General features: G+C 44.7%; 2 protein-coding genes across 3 annotated transcripts in view; both read left to right on the top strand.

Moving 5' to 3' along the window:
* The window catches only part of st3gal3b (ST3 beta-galactoside alpha-2,3-sialyltransferase 3b), a 203,563-nt gene that overhangs the window by 19,357 nt on the left and 163,600 nt on the right, over nucleotides 1-20,606 (top strand). The gene's annotated exons all lie outside the window — the stretch shown is intronic.
* LOC121644290 lies at nucleotides 1,492-3,905 on the top strand. The gene is made up of 2 exons (XM_041992142.1): nucleotides 1,492-2,065; nucleotides 3,510-3,905. The coding sequence occupies exons 1-2, from the start codon at nucleotides 1,529-1,531 to the stop codon at nucleotides 3,903-3,905; spliced, it is 933 nt and encodes a 310-aa protein (XP_041848076.1). The 5' UTR covers nucleotides 1,492-1,528.

Raw genomic sequence — 20,606 nt, 5'->3', positions numbered from 1 at the left:
AGTCAGGGCCTACAGAGAGGATCCATATAAATAAATGAAGGGGTTTGTGAAAAATGCTAGGTTTACGTTTCCCTTGTGGAGTCATATATTAAAATATATTTGCCTTAAAATTAGCATAATAGAGCCACTTAAATGGCAACATTGATTCTGCCTTATTGATGCTTAAGACAATTGGGGGATGATCTTTACACAATTAAATTAATGTTAATGTTGTATCTGTGTGTCATATTGTTGAAGTATTTTACCTTAACAACATGGTCACTTGTGTAAGTTTAGTTTAAAACTCATCCTGTTGTGCTGTAACACATGCCCCTTGAGGTAAATTCCTGTGGTATTTGCCTGTAAATGATGTGGGACAAATCCCAGAGAGCTGAAATAATCACAGTTAGTACTGTATTTTCTACTTCTACTGATTGCTTACGTTTAATGTCCTCATGATGTGTGATTCTCTTTTACAACCTTCCGATTCTATTATACTTTCAACCAACATTTCTTCCCACACTGAGCTGAATGACCTCCTAGACCAAGTTTTTAATCCTTACCATCATTTCAACCTGCAGCTGTTTCTCTGTTAATCAGCCTGGTGCAACAGCATCCTAACGGGCTCAACACACAGGAGGCAGCCAATGACAACGACATGTGAAACTTATCACCACACAGGTGAAACCCAACACACGGGATGCGACAAACAGCAGTGATGGTGGCAGTGTCTCACATCATGCTCTTAGATCGCGCTCTCGGATCACTTTTCTTCAAGAAATCTGATTGGTTTTGATATTGGAGGGAATTTTGACATTTTCTAAGCAGTCCATGACAGACGAGGCATGAAGTATGAAGAGTCAGAAGATTTTGCTCGAATTGACAGAAATCTTGCTGCTTAGTCTACTGAACCAAAGAGAAAGACAACCCTGGGTTCATCCTGTTTTACAAAAAAAGAAACAGCATGGTGAAAATCATCATCTGATGGTGGTCCTCAAGGCTGATCCAGATAAATCCAGGACCTGCGTTCAGATAATATCACCCTGGCACTAAACGGATGCCTTTTATTTAAATCTCTATAATCTCTGAGTGAAGTATGGTAAACTCTAGGAAAGTCAGACGCAGCTAGAATGATCTTTTCCTCCATGTTGGAAGTGTTTGCAGACTGCTCTGTGTAGCCTGCTATCACCTCATTGGTCAGTCAGTGAAACCCTCGCTGGTTGGTTGTGGTGCCATGCAATGAAGCGATGAAGATTGAACATTTTTCTGTTTTCTTGTGTTGTGAACGAGCGCAACATTTCACATGCATGAATGTCCACTGTCTCTTGGCTGGAGGAGGACAGCGATTTTCACCTCTTCCATAGGAAATGAATGGCGAAGGCCTGGAAGTACAGTCTTTAAATTGAACATTATTTGCATTTTTAGACTTGTGATGGTATTTGTGCTACATTAAATTAAACACAAGCAACCAACCAAGAGCTGGAGACCAGGCTAGCTATGGTGGACAAGTCTGGTCTCCCTGGCAAGTTCAAATCCTGGATTTACCAGCATGGTATCCTTCCTCGGATCCTTTGGCCCCTACTGGTCTACAAAGTCCCTAATGGTGGAAGGCTTCGAGATGAGGGTCAGCAGGTTTCTGCACAGGTGGCTGAGGTTGCCAAGAAGCCTGAGCAGCATCGCCCTGTATGGGCACACCAACAAGCTGAAGCTCCCTATCAGCAGCCTGATCGGGGAGTTTATGGTCACTCAGTCGATAGAGCTGCTTCAATACCGGGAGTCCAGTGACCCAAAGGGTGCCCAGGCTGGGATTGACCTTAGGAAGGGATGTAAGTGGAGAGCATCCAAGGCTGTGGGCGTTGCAGAGTCAAGGCTACGGCAAAGGGTGCTGGTGGGTACAGTGGCACAGGGAAGAGCTGCTTTGGGTAGCAGTAGAACACCTCACTATGGTAGGGCACAAGGGAAAGAGAGGAGGGCACTGATCCTTGAGGAGGTGCAAGCTGGAGTAGAGGAGAAGAGGTTCAGCCAGATGGTAGGATTGATGCAGCAGGGATCCGGGACGAGATGGGAGCAAGCTTCGGAGCACAAGGTCACATGGATTGTCTCACTTCTGTGACATTGAAGTGGGATGAAATGTGGCATTACTGTTCAGGCTGAGGTTGCTTCCACACAGATCCAGGACCACGTATGAAAGCAGCTAACTCAGAAGACGACACCTGGTGGCAACACAGCAGCAGCAGCTAGCTCAGACAACGACAACTGAAGGCAACACACCAGCAGCAGCTAGCTCAGACAACGACACCTGAAGGTAACACAGCAGCAGCAGCTAGCTCAGACAACGACACCTGAAGGCAACACACCAGCAGCAGCTAGCTCAGACAACGACACCTGAAGGTAACACAGCAGCAGCAGCTAGCTCAGACAACGACACCTGATGGCAACACAGCAGCAGCAGCTAGCTTAGACAACGACACCCGAAAGCAACACAGCAGCAGCAGCTAGCTCAGAAGACGACACCTGGTGGCAACACACCAGCAGCAGCTAGCTCAGACAACGACACCTGAAAGCAACACACCAGCAGCAGCTAGCTCAGACAACGACACCTGAAGGTAACACAGCAGCAGCAGCTAGCTCAGACAATGACACCTGAAGGCAACACAGCAGCAGCAGCTAGCTCAGACAATGACACCTGAAGGCAACACAGCAGCAGCAGCTAGCTCAGACAATGACACCTGAAGGTAACACAGCAGCAGCAGCTAGCTCAGACAACGACACCTGATGGCAACACAGCAGCAGCAGCTAGCTCAGACAACGACACCTGAAAGCAACACAGCAGCAGCAGCTAGCTCAGAAGACGACACCTGGTGGCAACACACCAGCAGCAGCTAGCTCAGACAACGACACCTGAAGGTAACACAGCAGCAGCAGCTAGCTCAGACAATGACACCTGATGGCAACACAGCAGCAGCAGCTAGCTCAGACAATGACACCTGAAGGTAACACAGCAGCAGCAGCTAGCTCAGATGACACCTGAACAAATTAAGAAATTTTCCATGTTGTTGAGGATAGAAACAGAAACAGAGAAAATCATCTCTACTTTCCTATAGAAGTGTCTGAGATAGATCTTGTCAGTGGCTTGCTAAACATCCTAAAATTAACCTTTACCACCCACTATTCTGCTAATATGATTTCAGCCTAGTAGACCACTTCCTCTTTTAAACTAGCGTACAACTGTAGTAAGGCTGTCCTTTTAAAAAGAAAGTTATAAAAATAAAACCTCACACAGTGGCAGAAAGACTCTGATAGTAAATATTATACTTGAAAAACAGACACTGTAGAAGTTTTACAGTTAATTTATCTTGTTTTGTTTTCAAAAGACAATAAATACAAATGAGAGATAAATTAAACCCAGTGAGCAGCAGTTGTCTGGACCAGGATGCAGCAGAAGACACACCGGGTTCCTCCTGCCAGCTAAGAACAGGAAACTGAAGCTGTGGAAAGCTGAACCCCATCGCATAAAATTCGTCATTCAGGCAGTCTACAATGTGCTGCCTAGTCCATCTAAACGCTTTACCTGGGGGAAGGTGGAGACACCAACTTGCACCCTCTGCCAGAAAAGAGGAACCCTGGAGCACATCTTCAGCTGCTGTCTGAGAGCCCTGGGTGAAGGGCGCTACCGCTGGATACATGACCAATTTTTGAAGGCCGTAGCGGATGCTATCTGCAGTGGAATCAACCACAGCAAGAGCCTTCGCCCAGTTAGGAACACCATCACTTTCATCAGAGCTGGGGAGAAGCCTGGAGCGGCTTCCCGAAATACCTCTCCTGGCCTGTTGGCAACGGCGCGTGACTGGGAGTTTAAAGTTGACCTGGGGAAGCAGCTGAAGATCCCAGAAGTGGTTGCCAAGACAACATCACATGCAGCATAACAGCTAAATGCTGCTTCTCCATGTTTAGTCTGGACTCTGGTCCCTGTGGTTCTTGGTAGATGGTGGTCGCTGGGGTCCGGTCTGGGATAGAGACATCCTTTGAAGACCTTGGGTGATGTGGAGAAGAGGGTCTGGTGAGGGGGGAGAGCTGGGAGTTGATCGACTCTCTGCTGTGTCCTCTTATATGTACATCATTGTTACGACCCAACTCAGGGGTATGATTGGGTGTAACAAAAAAAAATAACATTGGGACAGTTGTAAAAGGTGTAACCAGCTCATTTTATTGGCACAGCAGTGAAACGCAGAATAAAACCTGTCAAAGAAATAACCAAGTGTTGGGGTTAGAGAAACTGCTGAAATAAATAGAAAGGAATTAACAAAACCCTGTATAAAACCCACGAGTGAAACCAAAAGAATGTACAGAACTTGGTGTGAAAACCAAACCAAACAAAAGAGCAGCAGTTCCATAAACTAATGTGACCGTCGTCACAAACAAAACACTAAACTAGCCCAACACCTAACTAAACAAAAGATAACCACAATGGCAGAACACAAACCGAAGTGTAGCAAAGCTTAAACTAAACTGAGTGTATAAATATAGCACAGCGAACACCCAGTAAGCAATGCCACCAAAACTTCTGCAACACTGTAGGGGAATTCACGGCCACCACCAAGTGTACAAAACACACAAACTCCAGCAAAGAGGCCGCCCCCACACAAACAACGAACAAAACGCAAACCATCCAGCCACCACAAAGCCAAAAGGGGCCGATGGAGAGTTCACCCCCACATGCAGCTTTCACACACACACACACAACCGCCCACCTCCGTCACCCCCACCAGGGTGTCAGAACAAGTGGCGGTGCAACAGGGGAGAACTACAGGCACTTTCCTGCTTCACCCTCCCGACTCCCGAGAGTTACATCCTCCTCACAAAGGGTAACCCCTAAGCCAGAGCGCCCTGCAAAAGCCGCGGCCCAAAAGTCCAGGTTACCACCTCCATCACACACACACACTCCCTCCGGAGTCATCGCCATAGCAGCTTCCGGGTGCCAGTTTCCAGAACAGAGTGAACCCTCCAATCGGCACCACTCTTCACCAGAAGTAGCCGAAAGGAAGTCTTTTCAAAACATCTCTTACTCATGTCCACAAGACAAAATGGCTGAGTCCACCCTTTTGGAGGAGGACGTTATGTTACGACCCAATATAGGGGTATGAGAGGGACGTAACGTAAAGGACAGAAGCAGACAGTTGTGAAGGTGGAAAACGTCATTTTATTGTGGAGGAATAAAATCAAAGGGGATAAAGCAGGAAGTTAAAGTCAATCCAAGTGTTGGGGTTAGTGGAACTGCTGAAAGAAACAGACAAAAGTTAAATCAGAAACTATACACCAAGTAAACCATCTCAAATTAAAACAAAAGGGTGCTCTTAATTTGGTGTGATAACTTAATAGCAAAAGGCAGCAGTCCCATTAAACTAAGTGTGAGCAATTCAGAACACATAACCTAAACCTAGCCCAACACAAAACCCAAACTTTAACTCAAAGTGAAAATAGGACAGAACACACCAATGGGTAGAGCTGCTCAAACCCAGCTTGTGCCCAGAACGTTCCCCACGGGGAACACGGAGGTAAGCCAAACCTTCATGGACTATTTTACCGTCCCCTACTAGGGACAACAAACCGGTAGGATCCATCCTGCTACACACATTCAAATAGTCCGACAAACAAAAGGCTACCAATTAGCACCGCTCGCACACAAACCAATCACACAAACCACAACGCTACCATACGTCTGCCCGGATGGTCTAAGGTGAGGGGAAGCAGCACATGGAGTCTAACTTCACCCTCCGAAGGTGAGGGGAGGCAACCCACATGGCCCAGCCTCTCCCTCCGAAGGTGAGGGGAGGCAGCCCACATGGCCCAGCCTCTCCCTCTGAATGTGAGGGGAGACAAGCCACAAAGTCTTGCTTCTCCCTCCGAATGTCAGGGGAGACAAGCCACAAAGTCTTGCTTCTCCCTCCGAATGTCAGGGGAGACAAGCCACAAAGTCTTGCTTCTCCCTCCGAATGTCAGGGGAGGCAAGCCACAAAGTCTTGCCTCTCCCTCCGAATGTCAGGGGAGACAAGCCACAAAGTCTTGCCTCTCCCTCCGAATGTGAGGGGAGACAAGCCACAAAGTCTTGCCTCTCCCTCCGAATGTCAGGGGAGACAAGCCACAAAGTCTTGCCTCTCCCTCCAGAATGATCCACGCAGCTGTGCTTTATCTCCAGGACTTCCCTAAGCTGCATGATGATTGGCTGGATGTAGCGCCAATCAACGGGAGGGATAGTGGGTGGCACCAAAATCAGCCAGTCCAAAAGGAGGAATCAGGACCTTTGCAATTTCAACGAGCCCCAGCTGTTTGCAATAATCATTAGCCAGATTACGACCCTGGGGTCGTAACAATCATGTTTGGGTTTGCCGTCCCAACAGCATGACGCAAGTGTGCACCAAGTAATCTGCATCCAGTTAGACTTGGATGCACACCATCAGGTCTGAATCGTTTCTTACAGCTCCACAAGATATTGAAGTTATCAATGAACTTTATCCCATGGGTGATACATGCATTTGATAACCATGTGTTCAGGCCAAGAAGTCTACTGAAAAGTTCAATTCCTTTACCCGCTGTAGGAATGGGTCCTGAAATGTAGACATGGTGCTCCAAACTGACACAGTCTCTCCAACAGCAGAGAAAAGTCTTTCTTCAGGATCTCGGAGCCAGTTTTCCTCCTCAGAATATCAAAAGATCCTGTGTGGACAATAATCTTCATACCATCTGGATGTGAAGACAGAATGGTCTAAAGATCTCTATCAGTTCCCTGAGTGATGGATCAAAAAGTGTTAGATTTTCCGTCTTTGCCATCCTCACATGCTGTGTTATAGAGTCTCCAATCAGAATTGTGTCTATTTGTTTTTGTGTGGAGGCGCCGATAGCTTCTCTAGTCCTCCTGTTTGTGGAATTTTGGCCTCTCCTCCTGATCTGGTTAGCCCTGGGCTGAGTTTTAGGGCTATTTCTTGAGTTTTTATAGATCCTTACATTCATCATCATTCATTTTAATATGAGTCAGCACATCATATTTATTATGCAGTGAGACTTCAGGTGGTGGAGTGAGTGCTGGAGCTTTAAATTTCCTGTTGGATTTACCTCTGCGACGAACAACATCAGACCAGGTTCTGGCCAGGGTCTGATGTCTGATGGTCCAGTTTGGGATTTTCCCAGCTATTCCAGTGTCATTTGAACACATCCAAGGAAGTGTATCAGCCAGGTCTGTAGCGGGAGGCTCCACAACCGACATGGCCTCGCGTATGAAGACTTGACTTAGTCCATTTGACAACTCAGTAGCTTGTACAGAAGCTACAACAGTCAATAAGTTCTTCATTCACACGAATGTCTTGCAGTGTTTCAATCCTCCTCTCCAGCTGTGTTATCCTCAAAGAAAGTTGCTCACACTCAGTGCAGCTCACTGATACTGCAGGGTTAGGAGACATCATTCCACTAGTTCTCCGATGGCAATCAACTAAATTTATCAAAAAATATATTCGTTCCAGTGATTTATAAGTGACCAGGAGTCCTTGTTCCTAAATTTCTTGCTGGTAAAGATAAGAAAAAAGAAGAAAAAAAAGAAGAAAATGCAAGCAGAAAGGAGAGCAAAGCAGGAAGTGTCCGCACGGCAGCAAAGTAAAACTTCCCTGAAAATAACTGAATATTTATTTATTCTTTGATTATATTTACATTCATCAATTTTTATATGCAACTCAAAGTCTTCAGATTAAGTCAAACCCTTTTCTTTAATTCTCTGGGGTATATTCTCCAAAGCTAGAGCTCTGTGTGATATTGTTGCAGTGGAAAATGTTTTCCCTTTTTAAAGAGGCTGTTGTAAAATCTTGGCTTATTTATCACGCGATAGAATGGAGAGGCAGAAGTAAGTAGATTGGTCAGTTTGCAACAACTCTTTACAACCTTTTATTCTAACTCTGAAATTCTCAAAGTTTCCTTCTTTTTCTTATGAGAAGAAAAGGAAATTATTTTCCCTCTCATTACTGCTTTTCCTGCTTCCCAAAGAACACACGCTGAAGTTTCTGGCAAGTTGTTGTTTTCTAGATATAAGGACCATTCTCTTTTGAAGTAGCTGATAAAGTCAGGATCTTTAAGTAATGACGTATTAAATCTCCAGTTTCTAGTTGCTGGTTTATTGCTCTTACTTCTCAGAGTGAATGATACTGGTGCGTGATCACTAATGCTAATAGGATGGATTCTGATTTCTGACATGTCATTCATCAGCGAGCTGCTAGTTAAGAAATAATCTAATCTAGAATAGGAATGGTGAACTGAAGAGAAGAAGGTGTATTCTCTTAGTGTGGGATGGTGAGAGCACCAAGCATCACAGAGACCAAAATCCTTCATGTTTTACAGTTTCTGAGGATTTCCAGACTCGATGAGCTCCTGTGGTACTTTGTTTGTCTAGTGTAATGTTAAAATCACCTCCTATAATTAATGTGTTATCTGAGTGACCATAGAGTGAGGCGAAGAGGGAGTGAAAGAAGGAGGGTCATCAAGATGTGGACCAGCTATATTTGCAGTAGATAACATTTTGAATAGATTGTCTCCTCTTTCTTCTTTCCGTTTTACTTCTTTTTGCTATTTTCCATCTTTTTCTGTCCCCTCCGGTCAGGTCCAGCAAGATTACATAGATTCCATGATTCAAAGTAAATAAATAAATAAATAAATAAATTAATCAGATTATCAAGAGGAGCCTTACCCATAGGCCTCCCCTTGGCAGAGCAAATTTGTTCAGCACGATACAGCAACCAGATTATCATTTTGCTGCTATGATGCTGGACAGGACAGGTTTAAAAATAAACAAAAAACAAAACATTTTTAATAGATAATGTAACTATTATAAATATGGCTTCTGGATCTGTGATTGTATTCTCAATGTCAGACTTTAACCTTCTATTAATAAGAGTTGCTGCTCCTCTTTGACTAGAATTATGACAAGCTGAGTACACATGTGGAAACTGGGCTGTTGGAAGATCTATTGTTGAGTTTGATAAATGAGTTTCCTGGAAGAGGACGATGTCTGCCTTCATCTCCTGCAGCCGATTGAAAATCTTTAACCTCTTTTCCCTTGTACCAGCTCCACGCACATTCCAAGGTGATGGATTTTCTCCTCATGGGAAACAGGACTCTTCGTCAGTCCAGAATCTCTCTCGGATATTGGTCGTTTACTCCGAAGTTCGTTCCCTTCAATTCGCGGCCCTGGTTCATCACCTGCTCCTTCTATTTGAAGCTGACGAACTTGGCTACAATGGGCTGGCCCCAGATTTCTTCCCGCCCAAACGATGGACTCTGTGAAAGGTTATGTTTTTTACAATTTCCTCCAGGAGCTTCAGGTGAATCTAGATGAAGTTTTTCACCATGGTCTTGGGGTCCTCCTTCATCTGCTCTAGGATCTCTGCAAATACCAGGTTCTCTCTCATGATCCACGCCTATAGATCGATCACCGTTTCCTTCATCTTCTTATTTTCCTCCGAGAGACGGGTCAAGCCCTCGGTGAGGGATTTTACCGACTCTCTGAGGCCAGAGTTCTTTGCAGGCAGGGTTTTCACCTGCTTCTGGCTGAATTCCTGTGATTCACATAATACCAGGAACTCTGTGTGGAGAATTTCTACCAGGCTCAAACACGAGTGAAAACTACTTAGTTTCTTATCTATAGAGATCAGAACATCTGCTGAGTCGTTTCCCGGTGGTGAAATAGCTCCAGCTCCAGGTAAATCCTCATTTGTCATTGTCTATTGGCCTTGGATAAGGTGGAGGGGGTAAATGTTTGGTTTTGGTCGTAGCACCGATGTATAAAATCTGTCAGGTTAGCCACATATCTTAAAATACACTACTATTTCCTACTTTCAAGATTTTTTAGATTAGACTGGCTAAAGTTATACAATTGAATGAATGAATGCATAAGCGGGCCTGGTCTGAATCTAACATCTTAAAGGATCTACATTACTTACCTATTTATTTATTTAAGGTACTCCTGATGATTGTCGGCTTAGTTTATTATTAATTATAATAATAACAATAATGATAATAACGAAAAAAGAAAAAACCTGAGTTAATAATTTGTTCCCTTCTCTTTTCTGCTTGTTGTTGTCTTTCTATGGGGCGGCATGGTTCAGTGGGTAGAGTGGTTGTCCTGTAGCCCAAGGGCTGCCAGTTCGATCCTGGTCTAGAGAGCTCATGTCGAGGTGTCCCTGAGCAAGACACCAAACCCCTAATTGCTCCTGATGGGTCGTGGTGAGGGCCTTGCATGGCAGCTTCCGCCATCAGTGTGAGAATGTGTGTGTGAATGGGTGAATATGATGTACATGTAAAGAGCTTTGGATAAACGCACTATGTAAGTACAGACCATTTACCATTCTAACTTTTCCAGATCCTCCTTTAGCTACTTCTCTCAGGAGTGCAGACAAACAGGAAGATGGACGGGACATAGGCTGGGGACAACGGCTTGTCTTTTACCCAGGGAAAGACACAGTTAGCCTCAGTTACATGTCCGTTAGCAACAGGCTAACATCAAGTGTCTGGTCCCGGGACGCAGACTAAATTTTCTATAAACTCCCCGCCAACAAAGTGCTGCTATACAGCTGAGAGTCCCTGACAGTTTCCAGTTATCTAGTCTGGCGGCAGCAACACGTTTAGTCGTCGTTCAGGGTCAGCAGCAGTCTGGAAAATACAATCCCATCCTGGGATGTGGACTGGAACATCCAAAGAATGTAGCATTATTATTTTTAACATGAACAGCTAGCTGTAGCAGCTGAGTCGGTAGCAGTACGCCTGCTTCGTTGATCTTTTTGCCACCCATGAATGTTGCCGATGTGCAGGTTATTTGATCAGTTTCGAAAACTGAGGATGGTCTATACTCAAAAATCAATTATGGTGATCATGGAATTTAAAACATAATAATAATAGAAAAATCCTGGTCACGTTTCATACAATTAGCCTTTTAACAGAAGCAGGTATTGAGAATCAAAAACACAAAATAAGCAGAAAGGACATGTTTGGTCCTCAAAGATGCCTTGTAGGGAACATAGACTGTATATATAAGATGAGCAGAGCCTCCGTGACATCGCCCGTAGGTTTCTGAAGAGCTGAATTTAAGCTTGTTGAGCGTTCCCACGGTCGCCATCTTGGCAGCGTCACGCGTGTCGTCATTCCCAGAAAATCCAAAAATGGGCAAAGAGGTGGAGCTGAGAGTGGGACTGTGAAGGTGGGGGTGGATGATTGACAACCATCAAACTCCGAGCTGCCTGTAGCTAGGAGCTAATTAATGCTAACCCAGAGCAACGGTAGCTGAACAGTTAACGGAGGTAGGCGGGCTACAACTAAGGCGCACTGTTAGGCGACTAAAAGCTGTGGTTGTGCTGCACTCTCCAGCCGGGACAAGCGGATGGAGATCGTCCAGACCATCCGGGTTTACTTCCTGGACTTCCTGAGGCGATGCAACGACTACAGTATAGAACACACGCCTAGGACGCATAGGACACGCCCCTAATTATGCTGAATTTCAAGATTAAATAACATCCAAACGGATGAGTTAGAAAAAAATTCACCCCCCTCACAGTTGCCATGAAGGTAAACTTGACCTATTAATCCTAAAATGGATTTTTGTACCAGGCTTTAAACATGTTTATTTCTGCTGTGAAGTTGGTCTTTTTAACTTGGGAGTCTATGGGGATTTACTCTGTTGTGGAGCCCCTAGTGGATGAGGGGGGGAACTGCAATTTCTTCCGCATAGGCTTCACATTTTACTGCCGGAGGTTTCTGCTTGGTAGGGAAGGGGGAATGGTGGGTGTCGAAGTCAGACCAGTTGAGAACCACTGCTCTAGGCTAAATAACAGGGGTCTGAAAGTCTAGCATATATCATGTCATGTCAGCTGAGACCTCCTGCAATGAAAGTGGGACATCAAAACTAACCACATACTGCAAATCTATTACATGTTCACTGGTGTTTGCTTTCACCGGGCAACGTACCAGCATCCACACTGGCTTTTAGCAGGTTTTTAATAACACTCCGTTCTCGGGTAGCATCTCTTCTCTAAAAGCCTTAATTCAGTCCTGGTTGAAATCAGACAGTTGTACTACTTTCTGTCATTTTTATGCTTATTGAAAGGTTTCAGATTTCCTCTCATAGAATAACCTCTTCCATCATAAACAGAACAGGTCTCAGATTTCTTCAGTGAGCATCTTTATGAGTAGTGATGACACTGGTTTTATTTTGACATTTTATTTATCTTAACAACTTTAACACTGCTTATCCTGCTCTCCATCCTCTCCACAGACAAAGCACACTGGTAGTTGAAATCCTGCGTCATTAGATAAACTTTCCATTGCATTATGGAAAGAAGAAATGTTGACCTCCAGTTGTTTGTCCACAAAGACTTCCAAGGCTTAGTGCTTCTCTATGCGTCATACACCATTTCCATTGGTTATTTAAACTAGTGTTAATTTTGTCAGCCATTTTCTAATTTAGTCTTAGTCTTAGTCTTGTCACAAAAACAAAAAAAATATTTTTGTCAAATTTAGTCAGCCATACACCATTCTTTTTAGTCATGTTTTTGTTGACGAAAAGTGCTGGCATTTTAGTCTTATTTTAGTCTAACAACAACCACTTGTATTTTAGTCTAGTCTTAGTCTAGTTTTAGTCTTAGTGTAGTTTTAGTCTTTTATTCTTAGTCATCATTTTTTTCCTCTGGGGTTGAAGGGGGGGATTAAGCTCTGCCAATCCACCACACACACAACTCTGATGATGGTTTAAGAAATACACCAATATACTGAAAGGTTACCATTTTATTTTTAACACCTTACAGAAATCTGGCGCTTGAAACATTCTCTCAAACCTATGCAGACCAATGAGATCTTGACCTAACACATGACATCTTTAGATGACTTAAATGAGCTGAGCTCTGGACTGAACACATGACATCTTTAGATGACTTAAATGAGCTCTGGACTTAACACATGACATCTTTAGATGACTTAAATGAGCTCTGGACTTAACACATGACATCTTTAGATGACTTAAATGAGCTCTGGACTTAACACATGACATCTTTAGATGACTTAAATGAGCTCTGGACTTAACACATGACATCTTTAGATGACTTAAATGAGCTCAGATTGCAAAAGGTTTCAAGATAATTGTCCATCTATGATCATTGTCTTTCTCCGTGGAAAGAGACTTGAATTGGCGGTACTTTTGGAGCGCCTAATTTTTTTTTCTGCTAACGTCTGCTCTATATGACTGTTCGTTCAAATCAATGGGCTAGCTAATAGCGTCCAAACATTTCAAAGATTAACAGCATTTTAACGCAAATGAAACACAACAATTGTTAGTTGTGTAGCCTACTGTGTACTGTAAGCCATCTTTATTTTCATATCATGATTAGAACTGAAGACATACCTTGATATCGGGGTGATTAATCTTGATATGCCTCTTCAGATTTGTGGTGTTTTTCCCTGCAATCCTCGCACCACACGTCTTTCCATCTCGCAGAATTATACATTCACTTTTTCTTTCAACTGAATTGTACTTGAAATGTGTCCATACATCCAGTTTCCTCTTTCTCCCAAGCATGTTCGCGGTCGCTGCATTAGTAGGCTGAAAACACACAGAGACAGCGGAGCGAAACGGGTGCTTAGCTGCGGCAGGGTCGCACTGACTAGACAGGAAGTTAGCTATGCACACAGGGTTGCAATAGGACGTGAAAGGACATGTGACATCTCGCAGTGTAGTTGGCTTTCCGGCTTGTTTACATTGTGAGAAAAAGTATCTGTGTGACAAAGGGAGACAGACACAGACTCAAAGTCTTCCCGATGTCTGTTTCACGGACGATTACAAAAAATATTTTTCTATTTTCGTTTTCGTCCAATTACCCAAAGTTTAGTCTCGTCTTTTTTCGTTGACGATATTTTGTGGCTCTATATTTTTTTGTCAGAGTTCCAGAACCATGACTTGGTCTCGTCATCGTCTCGTCTTAATCATTGAAAAATGCTTAGTAGACTAATATATTTCGTCTCGTCTCGTCTGACGAAATTAACACTGATTTAAACACACCCATGTATAATAACTCCCTCTCTGAGGATTCATATATTACAACACTGTTCACCAGATCCTGGACCCATGACACCAGAAAGACAGGTGCTGCTGCAGAGGTTCGACCAGGTTCTGTTTATGTTCCTGGAACCAAGCAGAATGACTTTCTTTTCCATGTGTTTCCTCTTTTCTTTTCTTGTAGAGTAGGTAGCTCCTGAAGCTGCTCACCAATTACCCCAAAATATGAGATGAATGAATTAAAGAAAAATAATTCGTCCTCAGAAGAAAATTTTAAAGTTGAATTTTTTTTATCCATTCATCTTCTTGCATTTATTCGGGCAAAAACATACGTTCAAAAGTTTGGGGTCACTTTGCCATGGGATTCAATAGGGAAGTGACCCCAAACTTTTGAACGGTAGTGTATACATAACAACCATATTCAAACACACACACACACACACACATATATATATATATATTGATATGTATTTCAAAGTGATTTATTTATTTTTATGTTGCATTAATCATCGGGGAAGCGGATGATTAATGATGATGGTATAGCATGGGCACTTTTTTAGTTTGTTGGGAGTTAGAAATGAATAGTACATATGACACTTGAGTTCTGTGTTTTTGATTTTGAATCAGTGGTCCTTTGCTTTCACTGCTGGGAAGAATGTCCAAAAACTGAATGTGTTTTTTAAGAACAATTACTGTTATTCAATGGGAGCAGGTCGACTCCATGTTAATAAAAATTTTGATTTTTTCAAACAAGTAAAATTTCTGTGAATGTATGTTCAAATTTAACAGGTGAATGTTTAATACATAACTTAAGAAACTTCATGGAAACTTGAAAAAATTCCTTTACCTTTTATACTACATGTAGTCAACTGAATCTACTGTAGTTCAGTCGCCTTTACTATGATATTTAGTCCACTAAAACTAGATTAAAACTAAAAGAATTTAGTGACAAAAACTAAACGTTCTGGTCAAAAAAGTAGGACAAAAACTAAAAGTATGCTGTGAAAATGAACAGTGATTAATAGACTAGTGTGCTACTTGGCTACAGTCTCCCTCCCCTCTCCCGGCCCTGGCTCTCGGCCCAGCAGCTGCTTATGCAAAGCATTGTGGATGTCAGGCTGCGAATAAGACAAAGATCTCCAAGGAAAACTTAATAATCAAAATAACCTGAGAAGGCGTGAGGTCTGCAGTGAGCAGCTATGTGACACAGGAAAAACCCACCTGGGATTAAACCTGTTAGTTGGTGGATTGATGCTGTCATGGTGCAGCGGTGTACTCAGAGGCAGGAGGCAGGCGAAATGCAGGAAGAAATGTTTTAATGCAAACTCAAGAAAATCAGGAACCACGCGACAGGAAAATGCCACAATGATCAGAAAAACACTGACTTAAATCAAGGGGTTATAACAGGAACATATCTAATGAGAAGCAGGTGAGCTGATAAGAGATCATGAGAGACGCTTTCCTCTTTATTATGTCATTGTTTGTAGTGTTTGTTTCCAGACCCGTCGTTATGGGCGGGCCATAGAGGGCCCGGCCCCCCTTAGTTAGTGCTTGTGCCCGCCCCCTGCTGGAGGCCCTGGCCAGATCTCTAAAAACAATCTCTAATTTTTTACTATCATTATTATAATTTTAACCACTAATGTTGCAATCTTCATCACTAAGACATTTAAAATATAAACAAACAAGTGTAGTTTTCTCTTATGGGAGCTATTACTGCTGCACGTAGACTATTAGCTACATGACGTAGCCTACGTCAACGTTGCCGTGCAAGTTACCGCGCAATGTGATGTGTGAGAGACGAAGAGATTTCTTGTGCTTTATTCGAAAATATGGATATACGTAAGTGGTTTAAAAAGCCGGAAGGATGCACTGATGAGAAGGTTCAGCAAAGAGAAACGCCGCCTCCCGCTGTACTGACTGGAGAGATGACAGCGCTGCCTCCACTGAAAGTAGGTTGAAAGTCTGTGTGTGTGCGTCTGTGCGTGTACAGAAAATGTATCCGTCTGTTTTGAAACGCGCCCGCCTCGGTGTTTACTCAACCTGAGATGCTTCTGGTGTTAAATATGTTTTTTGGATATTTCTTTACGTAATATTTTACTTTAAAATATGAAGACTGGTGTGGGTTTTTGCTGGATGTGCTGTTGGCTATTTTTAACTTGCATCAGTGCTGCGCAGATAAAGGATTATGTATAGTAATAATTTTGCCCCCCCCATGCATTTGATATGCCCCACTCAAGACAAAGGTCTGGCGACGGGTCTGTTTGTTTCCCTTCATCCCTCACTGGATGTGTCCTGTCATTTCAGCTATGTAGGTTTGCACTAAGCATGTTAAAAAGTGTCATGTTTACATATCATAAGTTTCTTATTTACAGTCATGAGTCATTACAATCACCCTCCTCTTCATCACCTTCACCTGTTCTACTTCCTGTTTACACTAATATCCAATCACACGGCAGCATGTGGCCACGTAGAGGTGGTGAAGACGACTAGATGAAGTTCAATCTGAGCATCAGAACAAGGGATTTAAGAGACTTTAAAAGTGGCATGGTTGTTGGTCTGAGTATTTCTATTCTATTCTATTCTATTCTATTCTATTCTATTCTACAGTAATTTAGCAGACGCTTTTATCCAAAGCAACTTACATCTGAGTGTAAGAATTCAACCAGGAGGGACATCATCATGAAGTGGTAGTCAGACTGCTGGGAGTACAGGTGGACCAGGTGCTGTTGTGTAGTGCTGGAGGCAGTGTAATTTTTTTGTTTGTTTGTTTTTTGTAAGTCCTATGTTTAAATACGAGATCAGGATTTCTGGATTAAGGAGTGGAGGTAGACCGGAGCCGTTTGGGTCATTGTTTTATTAGCCAGAAGCAGAGCTTGAGGAAGAGATGAGGAAACATCTTCTAACAATTACAGTAGTAAAAATAAAAGACAAAATCATCCACCAGCTCCCAGAGACACATTCGAGATAACAAATGCTATAAACAAACAGAACTTTTTTTTTCTCTTTAAAGACCAGTGCTCATTTAACACGGTGATCAACCCGGGATTTAAGAACCTCATCACCACTTTGGACAAATGATTCCCCTGTAGTTGGAACCCACCCTCCGGTCCCCCTTTTTGAAGAGGGGACCACCACCCCAGTCTGCCAGTCCAGGGGAACCGTCCCTGATGTCCACACAATGCTGCAGAGGCGTGTCAGCCAAAGCAGCCCTACAGCATCCAGAGCCTTAAGGAACTCTGGGCGGACCTCATCCATCCCCGGGGCCTTGCCACCGTGAAGCTTTTTAACCACCTCAGCAACCTCAACCCCAGAGATGAAAGAGCCAGCACCAGCTACCCCAGACTCTGCTTCCTCATCGGAAGACGTGTTGGTGGGATTGAGAAGGTCTTTGAAGTATTCCCTCCACCGTCTCACAACGTCCCGAGCTGAGGTCAGCAGCCCCCCATCCCCACTGTACACAGTGTTGATGTAGCACAGCTTCCTCCTCCTGAGCCGCTGGATGATGGACCAGAATCTGCTCTAAGCCATCTGGAAATCATTCTCCATGGCCTCTCCAAACTCCTCCCATGCCCGAATTGTTTCCTTGGCGACTGCCAAAGCCATGTCCTGCTTAGACCCCTGATACCCATCAGCTGCCTCTGGAGTCCCACAGGCAAAAAAGGACTCCTTCTTCAGCTTGACGGCATCCCTTACTGCTGGTGACCACTAGCACAAACAACAGTCAGGACCTGTACCCCCACCTAACTGCAGAGGGAGGCTACCCTTTCGTCCACCAGGGTAAACCCCAATGTACAGGTGCCAAGTCAGGGGGAAATGAGCATGCCCACACCTGCTCGGCACCTCTCACCGGGAGCAACTCCACAATGGAAGAGGGTCCAGCTCCTCTCGAGGACAGTGGTTCCAGAGCCCAAAACGTGCATTGAGGTGAGTCCAACTATATCTAGCCAGAACCGTTCAACCTCGTGCACCAGCTCAGGCTCCTTCCCTACCAGAGAGGTGACATTCCACGTACCTAGAGCTAACTTCTGCAGCCGAGGATCAGACCACGAGGGTCCCCGCCTCTGGCAACCGCCAAGCTCACACTGTACCCGACCTCTATGGCCCCTCCTGCAGGTGGTGAGCCCACAGGAGGATAGACCTGTAGCATCCCTGACTGAATGATGGTGGCTCGCACTGATGTTTCACAATTTTATTGAAGAAAATCTTCGCAGTGAGCCATGAACAATGTGAACACTCCGTAAGAGCTACAGAAAGAAATAAAACGAAAACATATAATCATATATTTGCTCTTACACATAAGGAAATTCTGTCAGTAAGATAAGACATAACCAAAGTTTAAAGCTTAGCTTAGCCATCATTCTTACACATAAACAAACATTTAAACTATAAAGTATTGAATACCTTGTGCCTGCTGTCAGCCAGGAGGTAAATATAACTGTTATGTTTTGCCATTTGCAGTTTGCTCTGTTCTTTTCCCTCGTTTTTCTCTCATGTATTTCCATTACTACGGCACCATTTACTTCAAAATAAAAGCAAAAATTTCAAAATAAAACGGCTTCCTTTGTAACAGTGATTAAACTCGGTCGTTACCGAAGGTCATTTACAGGGCCCATGTCATCCTTTCGGGTTGAGCCCGACCGAGCCCCATAGGGAAACGGCCCAGCCACCAAGCCTTCGCCTCTGTGCCCCACCTTTAGGCCCGGCTACAGAGGGGGGGCCCCAGTGACCCATATCCGGGCAAGGGAAACTTGGGTCCATGGTTGCCATCATAGGGGTGTTTTGAGCCGCGCTTTGTCTAGTCCCCCCAGGACATCTGTTTGCCATGGGTGACCCTACCAGGGGCATAAGGCCCAGACAAAATAGCCACTAGGATTGCTCTCTGATTGGCGCCTCCGTCCTGGTCGGTCACCTGTTGCAGCAGCTCCAGTTCTGCAGGTGCTTTTACTGTTATTTAGTTTTTTTTTTTTATCTTTCCTTTGGTTTTTCGCTGTGTTTATTATTTATTGCAACGGAACAGCAATGGTTTTTGTATGCTCCAAGTTCTTCTTTTCACTTTTATTGCTACTCTCGTTACTCCTCATAACCGAGAGCAACGCTCACAGTGGCAGGCCCATTGTTTACTCTCGCGACCAGCTGTTAGCGCTGAGTAAACCTGTACTGTCGCCGGGGGTCAGGCACGATATCCCGAAGGAGCTACGGAGGAGACGCCGGGGATGCAGAGCCGGAGTGAGGGTGAAGGCAAGGAAGTGGAGATACAAGCCTGCTGTTCCTGCCATCATAATGGGGAATGTGCGCTCTCTGGCGAACAAGATGGACGAGCTGGCGGAGCTGATTAAAACACAGAGGGAGTACCGTGAGTGCAGTTTACTGAGTTTTACGGAGTCGTGGGTGCACTCACATATTCCGGACCACAGCGTTGCTGTACCCGGCTTTGTGACCGTGCGGGCGGACAGAGACGTGACAGACAGCGGTAAGAAGAAGGGAGGAGGGATTGTGCTTTATGTGAATGTACGTTGGTGCAATCCCGGACATGTCCGTGTCAAGGAACGTCTCTGCAACCCAAACGTGGAACTGCTGGCTGTTGGGCTACGGCCGTATTACTTGCCAAGAGAGTTTACATCAGCCATTGTGTTAACTGCTTACATTCCCCCATCAGCAGATGCGGAGGCCGCCGCTGACGTCATCAGCTCCGTCGTCTCCCGGTTGCAGACGCAGCAACCAAATGCCTTCAGGGGACTTTAATCATGCTAGCATGGACAGAACACTGACTGACTTCACTCAGTATGTGGACTGCTCCACTCGGGACAATAAAACTCTGGACCTACTGTATGCAAATGCCCAGGGAGCATACAGTGCAACCGCCCTTCCCCCCCCTCGGCAGGTCAGATCACAACCTGGTTCTGCTTTCACCAAAGTATGTGCCTATTGTCCGGCGGCAGCCTGTGCCCACAAGGAGAGTGAGGAGGTGGACACAGGAGGCTGAGGAGGCCCTGCAGGACTGCTTTGACTGCACAGACTGGGATGCACTCTGCCTGCCTCATGGGGAGGACATCAACAATATGACGGACAGCATCACGGAATACATCAAATTCTGTGAGGACACTGTCATGTCCTCCAGGACTGTTAGATGCTTCCCAAACAACAAGCCGTGGATCACTAGCGACCTGAAGACCCTACTCAACAAGAAGAAGAGACCCTTCAGGTCTGGAGACAGGGAGGAGCTGAGGAGGGTGCAGCACCAACTGAGGGACAAGTTGAGGGAGTGTAAGGACTCTTACAAGAGGAAGCTGGAGGCCAAACTCCAGAAGAACAACATGAGGGAGGTGTGGTCTGGAATGAAGGAGATCACAGGATGTGGGGGGAGAGGCAGACTGACTGATGGTAATAGGGAGAGAGCTAAAGAGCTTAACACCTTTTTCAACAGGTTTAGCTCTCAGACTGCCCCTGTCTCCTCTGCCCCTACCCCAGCCATCCCACACCTCCCCCCTCCTCTTCCAACTGCTCCACTGCTCTCCCCTCCCCCCCCTACAGTGAGCCCACTGGATCAGACTGG

This window comes from Melanotaenia boesemani, chromosome 8 (genome assembly GCF_017639745.1).
Source record: "Melanotaenia boesemani isolate fMelBoe1 chromosome 8, fMelBoe1.pri, whole genome shotgun sequence".
Lineage (NCBI taxonomy): Eukaryota > Metazoa > Chordata > Actinopteri > Atheriniformes > Melanotaeniidae > Melanotaenia > Melanotaenia boesemani.
This window is presented reverse-complemented; position numbering and strand designations above follow the sequence as displayed.

Excerpts from the sequence above, each read along its gene's own strand:
- LOC121644290 (XM_041992142.1), top strand. The coding sequence starts at position 1,529 with ATGGTATCCTTCCTCGGATCCTTTGGCCCCTACTGGTCTACAAAGTCC. Across the intron at positions 2,066-3,509 it reads AGCAAGCTTCGGAGCACAAG|GCAGTCTACAATGTGCTGCC; the intron begins GTCACATGGATT and ends TTCGTCATTCAG.